This window comes from Carcharhinus amblyrhynchos, chromosome 23 (genome assembly GCF_965287045.1).
Source record: "Carcharhinus amblyrhynchos chromosome 23, sCarAmb.v2.hapA, whole genome shotgun sequence".
NCBI classification, from domain to species: Eukaryota; Metazoa; Chordata; class Chondrichthyes; order Carcharhiniformes; family Carcharhinidae; genus Carcharhinus; species Carcharhinus amblyrhynchos.
In genome coordinates this window covers 44,132,216-44,149,552 of record NC_137346.1, presented here as the reverse complement: position 1 = coordinate 44,149,552, position 17,337 = coordinate 44,132,216, and the positions used below count along the sequence as shown (strand labels likewise).

The following is a 17,337-nucleotide window of genomic DNA, read 5'->3' as shown; positions in this document are numbered from 1 at the left end:
AGGTTGAGAGGCGACCTGATAGAGGTTTATAAAATAAAACGTTGAGAGGTATAGATAGGGTGGATTCTCAGAGGCTATTTCCCCGGGTTGAAATGGTCGCTACGAGAGGACACAGGGTGCTGGGGAGCAGGTACAGAGGAGATGTCAGGGGTAAGTTTTTCACTCAGAGGGTGGTGAGTGAATGGAATCGGCTGCCATCAGTGGTAGTGGAGGCGAACTCGCTGGGGTCTTTTAAAAGACTTCTGGATGAGTATATGGGGTTTTATGGTATTGGGGATTATAGATAGGTGTTGATGTGATTGGCGCAACTCGTGGGCCGAAGGGCCTGTTTGTGCTGTAGTGTTCTATGTTCTATGTGGGAGGAAACCCACGCAGACATGAGGAGAATGTGCAGTCTCCACACAGACAGTGACCCGAGCTGGGAATCGAACCCAGGACCCTGGAGCTGTGAAGCAGCAGCGCCACCTGTGTTCTCTACGTTAACTGGTTGAACTCACCCTGAAAGCTATTGTACTTGTACTTGGGAAATGCTCCCGGGAGGCTAAAGTTTGAGGCTGGATGTAGAACAAGCTTGAATTGTCCAATAATTGGCTACTTAAGGGCCTCAACTGGGACAAGGGTGGCACCCCATGCGAGGCCTCACCTGCTCCTCAATTAGGTGACCTAATTGAGGCATACAAGATGATCAGAGGGTTAGATAGGGTGGACAGTGAGAGCCTTTTTCCTTGGATGGTGATGGCTAACACGAGGGGACGTAGCTTTAAATTGAGGGGTGGTAATTATAGGACGGATGTCAGAGGTAGGTTCTTTACTCAGAGGGTAGTAAGGGCATAGACTCGCCAACTTTAAGGGCGTTCAAATGGTCAGTGGATAGGCATATGGATAACATTGGAATAGTTTAGGTTCGAGGGTCATTAGATTGGTTCCACTGCAACATCGAGGTTCCAAGGGCCTGTACTGCGCTGTAATGTTCTATATGCCCCAGCCCAAAGCCACTGGGAGGTCAGGACTGACAGAAACCCAGCAGGAAGCCCATTTGCGCTCTCTCCCACTGGCCAACGGGAAGTCCTGGAGTGGGGCTTGAACCCGTAACTCAAGCGAGAGGGTTCCCTCCGAGCCCTGGCCAGCACAGTCTAGTGCTCGGCTGTCAATATTGAATCTGATCACAATCTCTCGAAGAAAAAATCCTCATCAAATCATCATCGAATGGCCTCGCTGAAGTTTGAATAATGTTTTCTTAGAGAAAGCCACGGATGCGATTAAGATAATGACCTCCGGTTCGATTCACTTTAATCAACTGCTGTGTGTTAAGAGGGATCGATAGGCACAGAATGAGCAATGGTTCTCGTGATACTGATCAGCAGTAATATTTCATGTTCATTGAATCGAGAAGATAGCAATAAACTCCATCTGCTCAAAGTTAGGTGACTCACGGACCTTATCTCAAACACGAATGCAAGCGAGGGATCTTAAAAAGGCAATTTATTGAAAGACAGATAACCGTATTTTGGCCGTTTTTTTCTCTCTCCGGTGATAAATCCGATAAAGTGGAACGAGGAAAATAAGCCGCAAGATGTTTCCTGCCTTTTGAGACGAGGCGACCTTTATCTATCTCCTTCCCTCAGTCCCGGGCTGCGTTGAGTGAGATCAGTCACCAGGAACTCGCGTTGACGTGACGCCGGTCACAGCCCCGAGATATTCCCAAAGCACCGTAGCGGCAGCGGCGCCCTTTGAAGGGTTGTTGTTGTTGTTGTAATATCGGTCAACGCGCGCACAGCAAGATCCCACAAAGAACCGCGCGGTAATGACCAGATGATCTGTCTTCGCAAACGTTGGCAGAGAGAGATAAACGTTGGTCAGATTCTGGGGAGAGCTCCTTTGTTTGAGAGAGTGACACGGAACAATTTGTGCCACCTCATTAACATAAGAACATAAGAAATAGGAGCAGGAGTAGGCCATCCGGCCCCTCGAGCCTGCCCCGCCATTCAATAAGATCATGGCTGATCTGTCGTGGCTCAGTTCCACATTCCCACCCTCTCCCCATAACCCTTAATCCCCTCGCTTATCAAAAACCCATCAACCCGCGTCTTAAATATATTTAGCGAGGCAGCCTCCACCACTTCAACGGGCAGAGAATTCCAGAGATTCACCACCCTTTGAGTGAAGAAGTTCCTCCTCAACTCCGTTCTAAACCGCCCTCCCCTTTATCTTGAGGCTGTGCCCCCTAGTCCTGCTGTCCTTTCTGAGCGGGAAGAGTCTCTCCACCTCTATCCTATCCATCCCATTCATCATCTTATACGTCTCAATGAGATCTCCCCTCATTCTTCTAAACTCTAACGAGTACAAGCCTAGTTTATTCAGCCTCTCATAGCTCAACCCCCTCAACTCCGGTATCAGCCTAGTAAACCTCCTCTGCACTCCCTCCAAGGCCAAAATATCCTTGCGTAAGTGCGGCGACCAAAACTGCACACAGTACTCCAGCTGCGGCCTCACCAATGCCCTATACAGCTGCAGCAAGACCTCCCTACTTTTATATTCAATCCCCCTCGCTATGAAGGCCAGCATCCCATTCGCCTTCCTGACCACCTGCTGCACCTGCAGACTGGGTTTTTGCGACTCATGCACAAGGACGCCCAGATCCCTCTGCACCGTCGCCTGCTGCAGTTTTTCGCCATGTAAGTAATAGTCCTTCCTACCATTATTCCTACCAAAGTGGACAACATTTGATAGCCGGCGCCTCTGATAGTGCAGCACTTTGTCAATACTTCACTGGTGTATCGCTCACTATGGTTTCATAGACTCTAGGAATCTATACAGTGCAGAAAGAGGCAATTTGACCCATCAGGACTGCACCGATCACAGTCCCACCCATGTCCTATTCCCATAACCGCACATAGAAAAACTACAGCACAATACAGGCCCTTCGGCCCACATATGCCAACCCTCTCAACTCCGGAATCAATCTAGTGAATCTCGTTGCACCCCGTCGAGTGCCAGTATATCCCTTAAAAACAAAAAAAAAGTGGGTTTCCTCCGGGTGCTCCGGTTTCCTCCCACAGTCCAAAGATGTGCGGGTTAGGTTGATTGGCCGTGCTAAGAAATTGCCCCTTAGTGTCCAGGGATGTGTAGGTTAGAGGGATTAGTGGGTATAATGTGTAGGGATATGGGGGAAGGGCCTGGGTGGGATTGTGGTCAGTGCAGACTCGATGGGCCGAAGGGCCTCTTTCTGCACTGTAGGGTTCTATGTTCTATGTTCTAAGTTGTGCCGAGCATGTCCCTACCTTAGCGATTACTAGGTTCCCCTATAACCCTCTATCTTACTGAGTTCCATATACTTATCTAAAAGTCTCTTAAAAGACCCTATCGAATTTACCTCCACCACCGTTGCCAGCACCCATTCCACGCGCCCACCCCCCTCTGAGTGAAAAACTTACCCCTGACATCTCCTCTGTACCTGCTCCCCAGCACCTTAAACCTGTGTCCTCTCGTAGCGACCATTTCAGCCCTGGGAAATAGCCTCTGACTATCCACTCGATCAATATCTCTCAACATTTTATAAACCTCTATCAGGTCACCTCTCATCCTTCGTCTCTCCAGGGAGAAGAGACCCAGCTCTCTCAACCTATCCTCATAAGGCATGCCTCCCAATCCAGGTAACATCCTTGTAAATCTCCTCTGCACCCTCTCAATAGCTTCCACATCCTTCCTGTAGTGAGGCGACCAGAACTGCGCACAGTACTCCAAGTGGGGTCTGACAAGGGTCTCATAAAGCTACAGCATTACCTCCCGACTCCGAAACTCAATCCCTCGATTAATGAAGGCCAGTACACCATACGCCTTCTTGACCACATCCTCCACCTGCGAGGCCGATTTAAGAGTCCTGTGGACCCGGACCCCAAGATCCTTCCGCACTCCCAAGCGTCCTACCATTAATGTTATATTCTGCCATCCAATTTGACCTGCCAAAATGAATCACCACGCACTTATCCGGGTTGAACTCCATCTGCCACTTCTCTGCCCAGTCTTGCATCCTATCTGTGTCTCGCTGCAACTTCTGACATCCCTCCAGACTATCCACAACACCTCCAACCTTTGTGTCATTGGCAAACTTACCAACCCATCCCTCCACTTCCTCATCTAGGTCATTTATAAAGTGAGTAAGGGTCCCAGAACAGATCCCTGGGACACTCCACTGGTGACCGACAGTGAGCCGAGCCTGGAATCGAACCCAGGTCCCTGCTAACCACTGTGTCGCCACATTAGAATTAGGGAGGCAAATAGAATGGTGTAGTTTATTGCAATGGGGTATACAAATTGGGAAGTTTTATGTATTCATAGTGCATGGGGCCAGCATTTGCCTATCCCTAACTGAACTGGATAGCTTGCTAGGCTCTTTCAGATGGCAGCCAAGGGTCAATCACATTGCTGTGGCGTTGGAGTCACATTGTAGGCCAGATCTGGTAAGAATGGCAGATTTCCTTCCCTAAAGGACATTAGCGAACCGGATGTCTTTTTCCGACAATGGTTTCATGGTTATCGGTCTTAATTTCAGATTTTTACCAAATTCAAATTTCAACATGGCGGGATTTGAACCTGGGTCCACCAGAGAATCACGCTGAGTTTCTGAAATACAAGGCCAGTGACAATCCCGCTACACCACTGCCTCCCTGTGGCTTTGTTTCAGTTGTACAGGTGACACCACATGTTTGGTTCTCCTTACTTAAGAAAGTCTATAATCGAAACAGTTCCGAAAAGGCTCACTCGACTAAGTTGACCCAAGTGTCTTGGGGAGAATTGGCAGGGTAAGTGTGTGGGATTACAGGGATAGGGCCTGGGTGGGATTGTGGTTGGCCTGATGGGACAAATGGCCTCCTTGTGTACTGTAGGATTCTATGATTTTATGACTCTATGACTGATTCTTGGCGGGGGTTTGGGGGGTGGGGTGTGGATTATCATCATGAGAAAAGGTTGGGCCTGTATCCATGACGTCTCGAAGACTCTTATTGAAAGATCCTGAGGGGGGGCTTGACAAGGTGGATGCTGGGAGGATGTTTCCTGTGAGAGAGACCAGGGCTAGGGGACACGGTTTCAAAATAAAAAGTAACCCATTTAACATGAAGGTGAAGAGATTTTTTTCCCTCAGACGATGGTTAATCTCTGGAATTCTCATCCCCGGTTGGGACATTTTTGAGTCTGTGTTGGGTAGATTCTGGATTGGATGGGGGTCAAAGATCCTAGTCTTACCGAACCGTTGTAAATGCGTCTAGTTTGGGGGCGTTTAAGAGATCTCTGGATAGGTTTATGGACGAAAAGGGATTGGTATAGGCTAGTGGGTCATTGTTTTTGTAACTGGTCGGCGCAACATCGTGGGCCGAAGGGCCTGTTCTGCGCTGTAATGTTCTATGTTCTATGTTCTATGTAAAACAAAGCTCGAGGAGCTGGATGGCTGATTCACGTGTTTGCGTGTTCGTTCGCTATTGCGCTGAGGTAGTCAAACCCTAGCAACATACCAACACTCGTGTAGAAACGTGACCCGTGTCCAAAAATCCAGAACAGCCTCAATGTGAAGTGAGTGTGAGGCGAATGCATTGATCTCTGAGTGTCTTTTTCCTTCAGAAAACGGAGCTTGTATTAATCACTGCGAGTGTAGCCTTCTGGAAAGGTGACCGGAATTTCAATGGAGCTTTGGCATCAAGGTAAAGGCCGTGTTATTGTCAGAGAGGCCATTGTCTCCATCGTGTGGAGTGTAGAGGGACTACAGCCGCTAATGGATTGACATGAGTTTCAGATGTATCAGGCTTTAGTTGGAGCTTCCTGTGCCAAGTCCGTAGAGCCCTACAGCGCAGAAAGAGGCCCTTCGGCCATCAAGTCTGCACCGAACACAATCCCACCCAGGCCCTACCCCCATATCCCTACATATTATACCCACTAATCCCTCTAACCTACACATCCCTGGACACCACGGGGGAATTTCTTATGGCCAATCGACCTAACCCGCACATCTTTGGACTGTGGGAGGAAACCGGATCCCCCGGAGGAAACCCACGCAGACACGAGGAGAAACTCCACACAGACAGTGACCCGAGCCGGGAATCGAACCCAGGACCCTGGAGCTGTGAAGCAGCAGTGCTAACCCACTGTGTTACCGTGCCGCCCATGAGTCCATGTGAGGCAATCGATTCTGACCTGACTATCCAGGACAACTTATTAAATCCAATCTAGTAGCAGCCTGTGGCAGATTTTTTTTACATGGATGGGGCATTAGTTTGACTCTCCCCTGCCTTGATTGAGCCCGACGTCTCTCGTTTGAGCTGTCTGTGTCCCTACAAGGTGTTGTACTCCTGCCAGACTCACTGCCAACATTGAGGGACACCGTGGAGGCAGTTTGGAGGTAGGGATGGGGTCAAGTCTCAGATTTTTAAAAGGTTATTGGACATTAAGCTTCACGCGTTAGGATTCACTGTGTACTGTGATGTCTGTGTGAGGTGTGATACGATCTGATCTAAGGGAGATTCAGGCTGTGAAGGGCCCCGTTTCAAACTGTCTGTAGATGTTACCGTTAACTGGACACGTAAGGGCCTCAGTAACCTAACCGTTCAAAATGGGCAGTAAATGCCTACTGACGAGGCCCACCCACCCACTGCTCAGCAGCATGGGTGGGGAGGGGACAGGGGGGGGTCACCATGCCTATATGGGGAGGCTGGCGGGGGGAGCTCCCCATGCCTGGGGGAGGGGGGGCTCACCATGTCTGGGGGAGGGGGGGCTCACCATGTCTGGGGGGGGGGGGCTCACCATGTCTGGGGGAGGGGGGTGGCTCACCATGCCTGGGGGAGGGGGGGCTCACCATGTCTGGGCGGGGGGGGGGCTCACCATGTCTGGGGGAGGGGGGGCTCACCATGTCTGGGGGAGGGGGGGCTCACCATGCCTGGGGGGGGGGCTCACCATGTCTGGGGGGGGGGCTCACCATGTCTGGGCGGGGGGGGGCTCACCATGCCTGGGGGGGGGGCTCACCATGTCTGGGCGGGGGGGGGGCTCACCATGCCTGGGGGGGGGGCTCACCATGTCTGGGCGGGGGGGGGGGGGCTCACCATGCCTGGGGTAGAGGGGGGGGCTCACCATAGAAAAAATTATTAGGGATAGGATTTATAGTTATTTAGAGAGTAATGAATTGATTAGAAATAGTCAGCATGGTTTTATAGCGGGTAGGTCGTGCCTTACTAACCTTATTGAGTTTTTTGAGAAAGTGACCAAAGAGGTGGATGGGGGTAAGGCAGTGGACGTGGTATATATGGATTTTAGTAAGGCATTCGATAAGGTTCACCATGGAAGGCTTCTGCAGAAAATGCAGATGTATGGGATTGGGGGTGATCTAGGGAATTGGCTCAGGAATTGGCTATCAGATAGGAGACAGAGGGTGGTGGTTGATGGTAAATATTCATCATGGAGTTCGGTTACGAGTGGTGTGCCTCAGGGATCTGTTTTGGGGCCACTGATGTTTGTAATCTTTATTAATGATCTGGATGAGGGTATAGTTGGGTGGATTAGTAAGTTTGCTGATGACACCAAAGTCGGAGGTGTGGTAGATTGTGAGGAAGGGTGTCATAGTTTGCAGGAAGACTTGGACAGGTTGCAGAGCTGGGCCGAGAGGTGGCGGATGGAGTTTAATGCGGAGAAGTGTGAGGTAATTCACTTTGGTAGGAGTAACAGACGTGTCGAGTATAGGGCTAACGGGAGGACTTTGAATAGTGTGGATGAACAGAGGGATCTAGGTGTATGTGTACATAGATCCCTGAAAGTTGGGAATCAAGTAGATAAGGTTGTTAAGAAGGCATACGGTGTCTTGGCGTTTATTGGTAGGGGGATTGAATTTAGGAGTCGCAGCGTCATGTTGCAACTGTACAAAACTCTGGTGCGGCCGCACTTGGAGTACTGTGTGCAGTTCTGGTCCCCACATTATAGGAAGGATGTGGAGGCTTTGGAGAGGGTGCAGAGGAGGTTTACCAGGATGTTGCCTGGTATGGAGGGGAGGTCCTATGAGGAGAGACTGAGGGATTTGGGGTTGTTTTCGCTGGAAAGAAGGTGGCTAAGAGGGGACCTTATTGAAACATATAAGATGATTAGAGGTTTAGATAGGGTGGACAATGATAGCCTTTTTCCTCGGATGGAGAAAGCTAGCACGAGGGGGCATGGCTTTAAATTAAGGGGGGGTAGTTATAGGACGGATGTCAGGGGTAGGTTCTTTACCCAGAGGGTGGTGAGGGATTGGAATGCCCTGCCTGCTGCAGTTGTAAATGCGCCTAGTTTGGGGGCGTTTAAGAGATCCGTGGATAGGTTTATGGATGGAAAGGGATTGGTTTAGGTTAGTGGGTCATTGTTTTTTAACTGGTCGGCGCAACATCGTGGGCCGAAGGGCCTGTTCTGCGCTGTAATGTTCTATGTTCTATGCCTGAGGGAGCGGGGGGGGCTCACCATGCCTTGGGGGAGAGGGGGGGGTCTCACCATGCCTGGGGGAGAGGGGGGGGTCTCACCATGCCTGGGGGAGAGGGGGGGTCTCACCATGCCTGGGGGAGAGGGGGGGGTCTCACCATGCCTGGGGGAGAGGGAGGGGGCTCACCATGCCTGGGGGGAGAGGGAGGGGGCTCCACTGAAAGGAAGACCTCTTTATTTATAGACTGTGCCCTCTGGTTGTGTTCTCCCCACAGGAGGAACATCCTCCTGGTATCTACCCTACCAAATCCCCACCGTATCCAGTGGACCTTCTGCGAACTGCTTTGAAAGCAATTACACCCTGTTTCAAACCAGGAGAAAGTCTGACAACACCAGGTTTTAGTCCAACCTATTTATTTGATAGTAAACTCACAAGCTTTCGGGTTAGCCCCTTCGTCAGGTGAATGGAGAGTTCTGGCCTCAGACAGAGCATATAAAGCACAGACAGTTTACAGATTACTGATTAGAATGCGAATCCTTACACCTAACCTGCTGTTCAAGACCTGAAGTGGCCGACAATGTGAGTGGAAGGAGCACTGATCACGGGTTAAGGAGATGTGTATTGTCTCCAGACAGTACAGTAAGTGAGGTTTTGCAAACCCAGGCAAGTCATGGGGGTTACAGATAGTGCGACATGAACCCAAGATCCCGGTTGAGACCGTCCTCATGTGTGCGGAACTTGGCTATCAGTCTCTGTTCAGCGACTCTGCGCTGTCGTGTGTTGTGAAGGCCGCCTTGGAGAATGCTTACCCGAAGGTCAGAGGCCGAATGCCCGTGACCACTGAAGTGTTCGCCAACAGGAAGGGAACAGTCTTGCCTGGTGACTGTCAAGCGATGTTCATTCATCCGTTGTCGTAGCGTTCATGTCGCACTATCTGTAACCCCCGTGACTTGCCTGGGTTTGCAAAACCTCACTTACTGTACTGTCTGGAGACAATACACATCTCTTTAAACTGTGATCGGTGCTCCTTCCACTCACATTGTCAGCCACTTCAGGTCTTGAACAGCAGGTTGGGTGTAAGGATTCGCATTTTAATCAGTAATCTCTAAACTGTCTGTGCTTTATATGCTCTGTCTGAGGCCAGAACTCTCCATTCACCTGACGAAGGGGGTAACCCCGAAAGCTTGTGAGCTTACTATCAAATAAATAGGTTGGACTAAAACCTGGTGTTGTCAGACTTTTTACTGTGTTTACGCCAGTCCAACGCCGGCATTCCCACATCAAACCAGGAGGCCAAGGCCGTTATTTTATAACCTCTCTCGGACAACGGAGAATTCCGTTCTGGGAGCCTGGGTTCCAGGGTGGGCGTGGTGGTAAAATTCCAGCCAAAAACAGTACACAGTGTGGTACAGCCACGGTGAAACCTCACTATTATATTCCAATCACCTTATGATCAATGCAAAAGCTGATTGTGTTAGATGATTGCCTACGAGTCTGCTTCTTCCCAGACCGTAGCTGGAGTACTGTGTGCAGTTTTGGTCGCCGCACTTGCGCAAGGATATATTGGCCTTGGAGGGAGTGCAGAGGAGGTTCACTAGGCTGATACCGGAGATGAGGGGGTTGGACTATGAAGAGAGACTAAATAGACTGGGTCTGTACTCGTTGGAGTTTAGAAGGATGAGGGGGGATCTTATAGAGACGTATAAGATAATGAAGGGGATGGATAGGGTAGAGGTAGAGAGATTCTTCCCACTTAGAAAGGATAGCAGGACTAGAGGGCACAGCCTCAAGATAAGGGGGGTGCAGTTTAGATCAGAGTTGAGGAGGAACTTCTTCACTCAAAGGGTGGTGAATCTCTGGAATTCTCTGCCCGTTGAAGTGGTGGAGGCTGCCTCGCTGAATATATTTAAGTCACGGGTAGATAGGTTTCTGATAGACAGGGGAATTAAGGGTTAAGGGGAGAAAGTGGAACTGATCCACTTCAGTTCAGCCATGATCTTATTGAATGGCGGGGCAGGCTCGAAGGGGCTAGATGGCCGACTCCTGCTCCTATTTCTTATGTTCTTTCTAATGTTCTTACACTTGCAACATCTAGTGGTATGTAATCCTCCGCTGTGTGAGGCTGAGACTCTGGACTCAGCGAGAGAGTTCATTTTATTATCTCTTGAGAAGTAGCTGGAATTATCGAATGGCTTTCCCGGGATTGTGTATTTCCTCGCGCTGCTGGGAGCCATTGTGCGGACATCACTTCCTGACCACTACGCCAACAGTGTGCCCCGAACAATAGGGGCATCTTGCATTAGCAGCCTCACAAGTGTTGGAGACACCATTAACTCAGCGCTAAACCATCACACTCCCCTCGTTTGAATTGGCTTTCCGACAGTAAGTGAAGTTTAAATGAGTCTTTTATTGCATCGGATTATCTCGGGACGCTGTGCAATGAGTCGTCTTCGTCGCATCTTTGCTCCCTTGTCCTGTGGTCATTTTAGATGAGTCGCCCTTCACAGTCTTAAATTTCTTCTGTTTGTAGAAGTTTCGTTTGGATAGGAAATGAAGCATAACCAAGTCGCAGAGAAGTGTTGCCTTGAAAGAGGGAAGATAGTTTGTTTAAGAAAAAGATTCAACCTCTCGGTGCTAAAAGATTTTTACCAGGTATAAAAAGATCCTTATCTGTTGTACAAAGAACAACACAGCACGGGAAACAGGCCCTTTGGCCCAACGAGCCCACGCCATCATTTTAATATTGTGAGTGCCCTCCTCTATCCATGACCTTTGTCTACGCCTATTGGGCTCCATGATAACCAGATTGAGGGAGGTCTAATTTAGGGACAATTTGTTAGAACCAATCAGCCTAAGAGCACATCTTTGGGGTGGGGGAGGAAACCGGAGCACCCGGAGGAAACCCACGCAAGCACGGGGAGAATGTGCAAACTCCCCACAGGCACCCACCCAAATCCACGTTGGTGGTGAAATCCATTCCGGTTGGTGAACTCCAATGCTTGTTTCTACACTGGTCTACAACTGGCCAAAGTCTCGGATCATCTAAGAACATAAGAAATAGGAGTAGGAGTAGGCCATCTAGCCCTTCGAGCCTGCCCCGCCATTCAATAAGATCATGGCTGATCTGTCGTGGCTCAGTTCCACTTTCCTGCCCTCTCCCCATAACCCTTAATCCCCTCGCTTATCAAAAACCCATCAACCCGCGTCTTAAAAATATTTAGCGAGGCAGCCTCCACCACTTCAACGGGCAGAGAATTCCAGAGATTCACCACCCTTTGTGTGAAGAAGTTCCTCCTCAACTCCGTTCTAAACCGCCTCCCCTTTATCTTGAGGCTGTGCCCCCTAGTCCTACTATCCTTTCTGAGCGGGAAGAGTCTCTCCACCTCTATCCCATCCATCCCATTCATCATCTTATACGTCTCAATGAGATCTCCCCTCATTCTTCTAAACTCTAACGAGTACAAGCCTAGTTTATTCAGCCTCTCCTCATAGCTCAACCCCCTCAACTCCGGTATCAGCCTAGTAAACCTCCTCTGCACTCCCTCCAAGGCCAAAATATCCTTGCGTAAGTCCGGCGACCAAAACTGCACATAAATCACCCTATGGGTGGTACATTTCCCAGACCCACATATAGGTGGCACGGTGGTCAGCACTGCTGTCTCACGGCGACAGGGATCTGGGTTCGATTCCCAGGTTGGGTCACTGTTAGTGTGGAGTCTGCACATTCTCCCCATGTCTGTGTGGGTTTCCTCCCACAGTCTGAAAGACGTACTGGTTAGGGCGCATTGGCCATGCTAAGTTCCTTCTCAGTGTACCCGAACAGGCGCCAGAGTGTGGCGACTAGGGGATTTTCACAGTAACTTTATTGCAGTGCTAATTTTTTATACTTAAGACACCAATAAATAAACGTAACGTTTGCAGTGTCAGATATTCTTACACTACACCCTCCCTCTAAGTGTTTTTAACCAATATAATTACATTATCATAATATGAAAGCAAAATACTGTGGGTGCTGGAAACCGAAATGAAACAGAAAATGCTGCAAAATCTCAGCATTTATGGACAGAGAATAGAGCCAACGTTTTGAGTCTAGATTACCCTTCTGTAATTACATTATACTCATGCTATCCCCTTTCTCCGCCTTCCCCACTCTCCGTCTCTGTCTGGATCACTCCAGATGTTCCAGATGCTTGACAAATCTTCCAGATCTTTCTCTGGCCATGGTTGGAGGAGCGAGTAAAAGGCTCTGTTGATTTGGGGAATCTTTGTTGACTCAGAGTTTGGGTTGTAGTTTGCCCGATTTTCTGACCTTACCTGCGGCTAAGATTCTCCAACCTCGCCCATGGTTGGGATTCTCCAGTCTTGCAGGTGGCTGGGATTCTCCAACCTCGCCCATGGCTGGGATTCTCCAACCTCGCCCATGGTTGGGATTCTCCAGTCTCGCAGGTGGCTGGGATTCTCCAAACTCGCCCATGGTTGGGATTCTCCAGTCTCGCAGGTAGCTGGGATTCTCCAACCTCGCCCGTGGCTGGGATTCTCCAGTCTCGCCCATGGCTGGTATTCTCCAGTCTCGCAGGTGGCTGGGATTCTCCAGTCTCGCCCATGGCTGGTATTCTCCAGTCTCGCAGGTGGCTGGGATTCTCCAGTCTCGCCCATGGCTGGTATTCTCCAGTCTCGCAGGTGGCTGGGATTCTCCAACCTTGCCCGTGGCTGGGATTCTCCAATCTCACAGGCGGCTGGGATTTTCTAACCTTGCCCGTGGCTGGGATTCTCCAGTCTCGCAGGTGGTTGGGATTCTCCAACCTCGCCCGTGGCTGGGATTCTGGGATTCTCCAGTCTTGCAGGTGGCTGGGATTCTCCAACCTTGCCCATGGCTGGGATTCTCCAGTCTCGCAGGTGGCTGGGATTCTCCAGTCTCGCCCATGGCTGGGATTCTCCAGTCTCGCAGGTGGCTGGGATTCTCCAACCTCACCCGTGGCTGGGATTCTCCAGTCTCACAGGCGGCTGGGATTCTCCAACCTCGCCCATGGCTGGGATTCTGGGATTCTCCGACCTTGCCCGTGACTGGAAATCTCTGATCCCGCTGCGGTCAATGGAGATTTGACTGAAAACCAAATTCTTTGTCCTCACTGGCAGCAGAGACAGCGAGCGGGTGGATGGAATTCCAGTAGCTTGGACAAACTGAAGAACAGAGGAAGGCGAAGAAGATTTGAGAATAGCTCTGTGTTGAGAGTGGAGGTTATTATTAGAGATAGCCTCCACAAAACAACCACAGCATTCGAAGGGAGTGAGATTGAGATTTCCATTCCCCATTGCGTGAAAGATTGCTTTGCAATTCCCTTCACAAATGGGCTGGCTTTAAACCTGACTCACCACTCCAAACACACCAACTCCAGAACCAATCGTTGTCACAGTGGGAATGATGTTAAATTTTCCAGCCTGGTAAAACAAACAAGACAGTTAAATTGGCTGAGTATGGAACTGCATGCACACAAATACATTAATGTCTTGTGTATTGGAGGTGCTTTGATTACTTTGACCAAAGGAAATTAAAAGCTATTCAGAACAAATGTGAAATATATTCAGGCAGATTAAGGGGGTGATTTTGAGCGCTACCTGACCAGCTAATATTCAGTCATCAGAGGAAGAGAAGCTATGCACAGTTGAAGAACACCTTTGTATAGATAGTTTGATTGCTCAGTTATACCAGGCTGAGGCTCTGTTTAGTGAGTGATACATAAGAACATAAGAAATAGGAGCAGGAGTCGGCCATCTAGCCCTTCGAGCCTGCCCCGCCATTCAATAAGATCGTGGCTGATCTGAAGTGGATCAGTTCCACTTTCCCGCTTTCTCCCCTTAATTCCCCTGTCTATCAGAAACCTATCTACCCATGACTTAAATATATTTAGCGAGGCAGCCTCCACCACTTCAATGGGCAGAGAATTCCAGAGATTCACCACCCTTTGAGTGAAGAAGTTCCTCCTCAACTCCGATCTAAACTGCCCCCCCTTATGTTGAGGCTGTGCCCTCTAGTTCTGCTGTCCTTTCTAAGCGGGAAGAATCTCTCTACCTCTACCCTATCCATCCCTTCCATTATCTTATACGTCTCTATAAGATCCCCCCTCATCCTTCTAAACTCCAACGAGTACAGACCCAGTCTATTCAATCTCTCTGCATTCCATCCGGTCCTAGGGACTTGTCCATGTTCAGTCCCGTTAGTCTATCAAGCACTACCTCGTTAGTGATAGTAATGATGTAAAGCACATAGCATTCCATTCAAAGTACTCGATGCCCTCTATGTTTGATAGCTATACCTTGGGCTGAAGACATAGCTCTGAGCTTTGAGAACACTCTGACTAATAGATCCCTCTGGGTCCGCAGAGAGAAAGTTCACTCTGAAACCAGTTTCTATCCTACCATTGAGTAAAGAAATTTCTCCTTCTTGGATTAATTAGTCAATATCTTGTACTTATGGCTCCCATTTTTGGATTCCCCAAGTAGAAATGTTGTCTCCATGTCCATTCCTAATTTTCAATGAGGCCTCCAAGTAATGCACACAGTATTTGGAGTACCGTGCGCAGTTCTGGTCGCCTCACTACAGGAAGGATGTGGAAGCTATTGAGAGGGTGCAGAGGAGATTTACAAGGATGTTGCCTGGATTGGGAGGCATGCCTTATGAGGATAGGTTGAGGGAGCTGGGACTCTTCTCCCTGGAGAGACGAAGGTTGAGAGGCGACCTGATAGAGATGTACAAGATGTTGAGAGGAATAGATAGGGTGGATTCTCGGGGGCTATTTCCCAGGGCTGAAATGGTCGCTACGAGAGGACACAGGTTTAAGGTGCTGGGGAGCAGGTACAGAGGAGATGTCAGGGGTAAGTTTTTCACTCAGAAGGTGGTGAATGAGTGGAATCGGCTGCCGTCAGTGGTGGTGGAGGCGAACTCGCTGGGGTCTTTTAAAAGACTTCTGGATGAGTACATGGGATTGGGAGTTACAGATAGTTCTATGGCCTGGTAGGTATGGATATGATTGGTGCAACTTGTGGGCCGAAGGGCCTGTTTGTGCTGTAGTGTTCTATGTTCTATTCCTTGTTCTAATGAAAGACATCCTCTCTCCGCTTGCTGCAGCCAGTAGCTTGGCGACGGACCTCCCCTTGGACAGTGGGTGTTGAAGTTATATATTATCACATAGAGAGATGGAGCTAAGTGGTAACATGGCCTCTTTAAGGGGGGGGTGGGGTGATCCTTTAAGGGCCAATGGAGAGGCAGCAGGAAAGCTGAGCCAATCAGGAGCAAGGATACACAAAGTAGGACTGGGAGGAGCCTCAGTTGGAGCCTGGGAAGGGAAGAGAGTAGATGTGTATTTGTTCTGTTAAATCTTTATCTTAAAATTATTGAATCCTACAGTGCAGAAGGAGGCCTTTTGGCCCATTGAGCCCACACCCAGGCCCTATCCCTGCAAAACCCCACATATTTGGCCTGCTAATCCCCTTGATGGGAAGGGACAATTTAGCACTGCCAATCAACCTAATTTGCACACCTTGGGAGGACTGTGGGAGGAAACTGGAGCACCCGGAGGAAACCCACGGGATGAAAGTGCAAACTCCACAAAAACAGGCGCTCGAGGCTGGAATTGAACCTGGGTCCCTGGCGCTGTGAGTTTCTATGACTTTGACTTTACTGCAAGTTATATTACGTTGGTAACAATGTCAAATGGGATGAAGGAGTATAATATCAAGGGTAAGACTCTTAGCAGTGTAGAGGATCAGAAGGACCTTGGGGTCCGGGTCCATAGGACTCTTAAATCGGCCCCGCAGGTGGAGGATGTGGTCAAGAAGGCGTATGGTGTACCGGCCTTCATTAATCGAGGGATTGAGTTTAGGAGTCGGGAGATAATGCTGTAGCTTTATGAGACCCTTGTCAGGCCTCACTTGGAGTACTGTGCACAGTTCTGGTCGCCTCATTACAGGGAGGATGTGGAAGCTATTGAGAGGGTGCAGAGGAGATTTACAAGGATGTTGCCTGGATTGGGAGGCATGCCTTATGAGGATAGGTTGAGGGAGCTCGGTCTCTTCTCCCTGGAGAGACGAAGGTTGAGAGGCGACCTGATAGAGGTTTATAAAATGTTGAGAGGAATAGATAGGGTGGATTCTCGGAGGCTTTTTCCCAGGGCTGGAATGGTCGCTACGAGAGGACACAGGTTTAAGGTGCTGGGGAGCAGGTACAGAGGAGATGTCAGGGGTAAGTTTTTCACTCAGAGGGTGGTGAGTGAGTGGAATTGGCTGCTGTCAGTGGTGGTGGAGGCAAATTTGATGGGGTCTTTTAAGTGATTTCTGGATGAGTACATGGGACTTAATAGAATTGAGGGCTATAGCTAAGCCTAGTAGGTAGGGATATCATTGGTGCAACTTGTGGGCTGAAGGGCCTGTTTGTGCTGTAGTTTTTCTATGTTCTAACATTTGTTTCACATAAGTGGTCAGCCCTGTTTCAAAAATGAATCTATATTGAGAGTTAATTTGGGACATTTGCCTTTGTGGATTTTGTTGTGATGAGTTCTTTAGAAGTCTCTGAAATCATTGTGTGTTTAAACATGAGCCATATTGTTAAGTCTTTCAATTATTTACAGAACTTGGGTAAGTGTCATGCATGGTGCTGCTTCTTAACGCAGCTGGGCTGCTTCTAGAGTGTTGTCTCAGGGTCTATTACCATGTGACTCGACACATCATACCATACACAGTGCTAGTCCCCAGGCTCGCATGAACCTTTCCTCTGCTGAGCACCTTTCCTGGCACACACACATGGAAGAGCTTACAGTTCATGAATTACAATAAAGACTGCATTTGTATTGAATACTGTTCATTAACCTGTTGAACGTTAAATATATTTGATTTATTATCTGAGTTGGAGAGAG

General features: G+C 49.1%; 1 protein-coding gene across 1 annotated transcript in view; it reads right to left on the bottom strand.

The window, feature by feature from the left end:
* Window positions 1-10,834: 10,834 nt before the first annotated feature.
* p2rx1 (purinergic receptor P2X, ligand-gated ion channel, 1) overlaps window positions 10,835-17,337 on the bottom strand; it is a 61,357-nt gene continuing 54,854 nt past the window's right edge. Inside the window, exons 10-11 of the mRNA XM_080211099.1 lie at window positions 13,802-13,867; window positions 10,835-11,011 (exon numbers count right to left, since the gene is read on the bottom strand). Coding sequence (XP_080067225.1) covers window positions 10,835-11,011; window positions 13,802-13,867 — 243 coding nt within the window. The remainder of the gene's footprint in view (window positions 11,012-13,801; window positions 13,868-17,337) is intronic.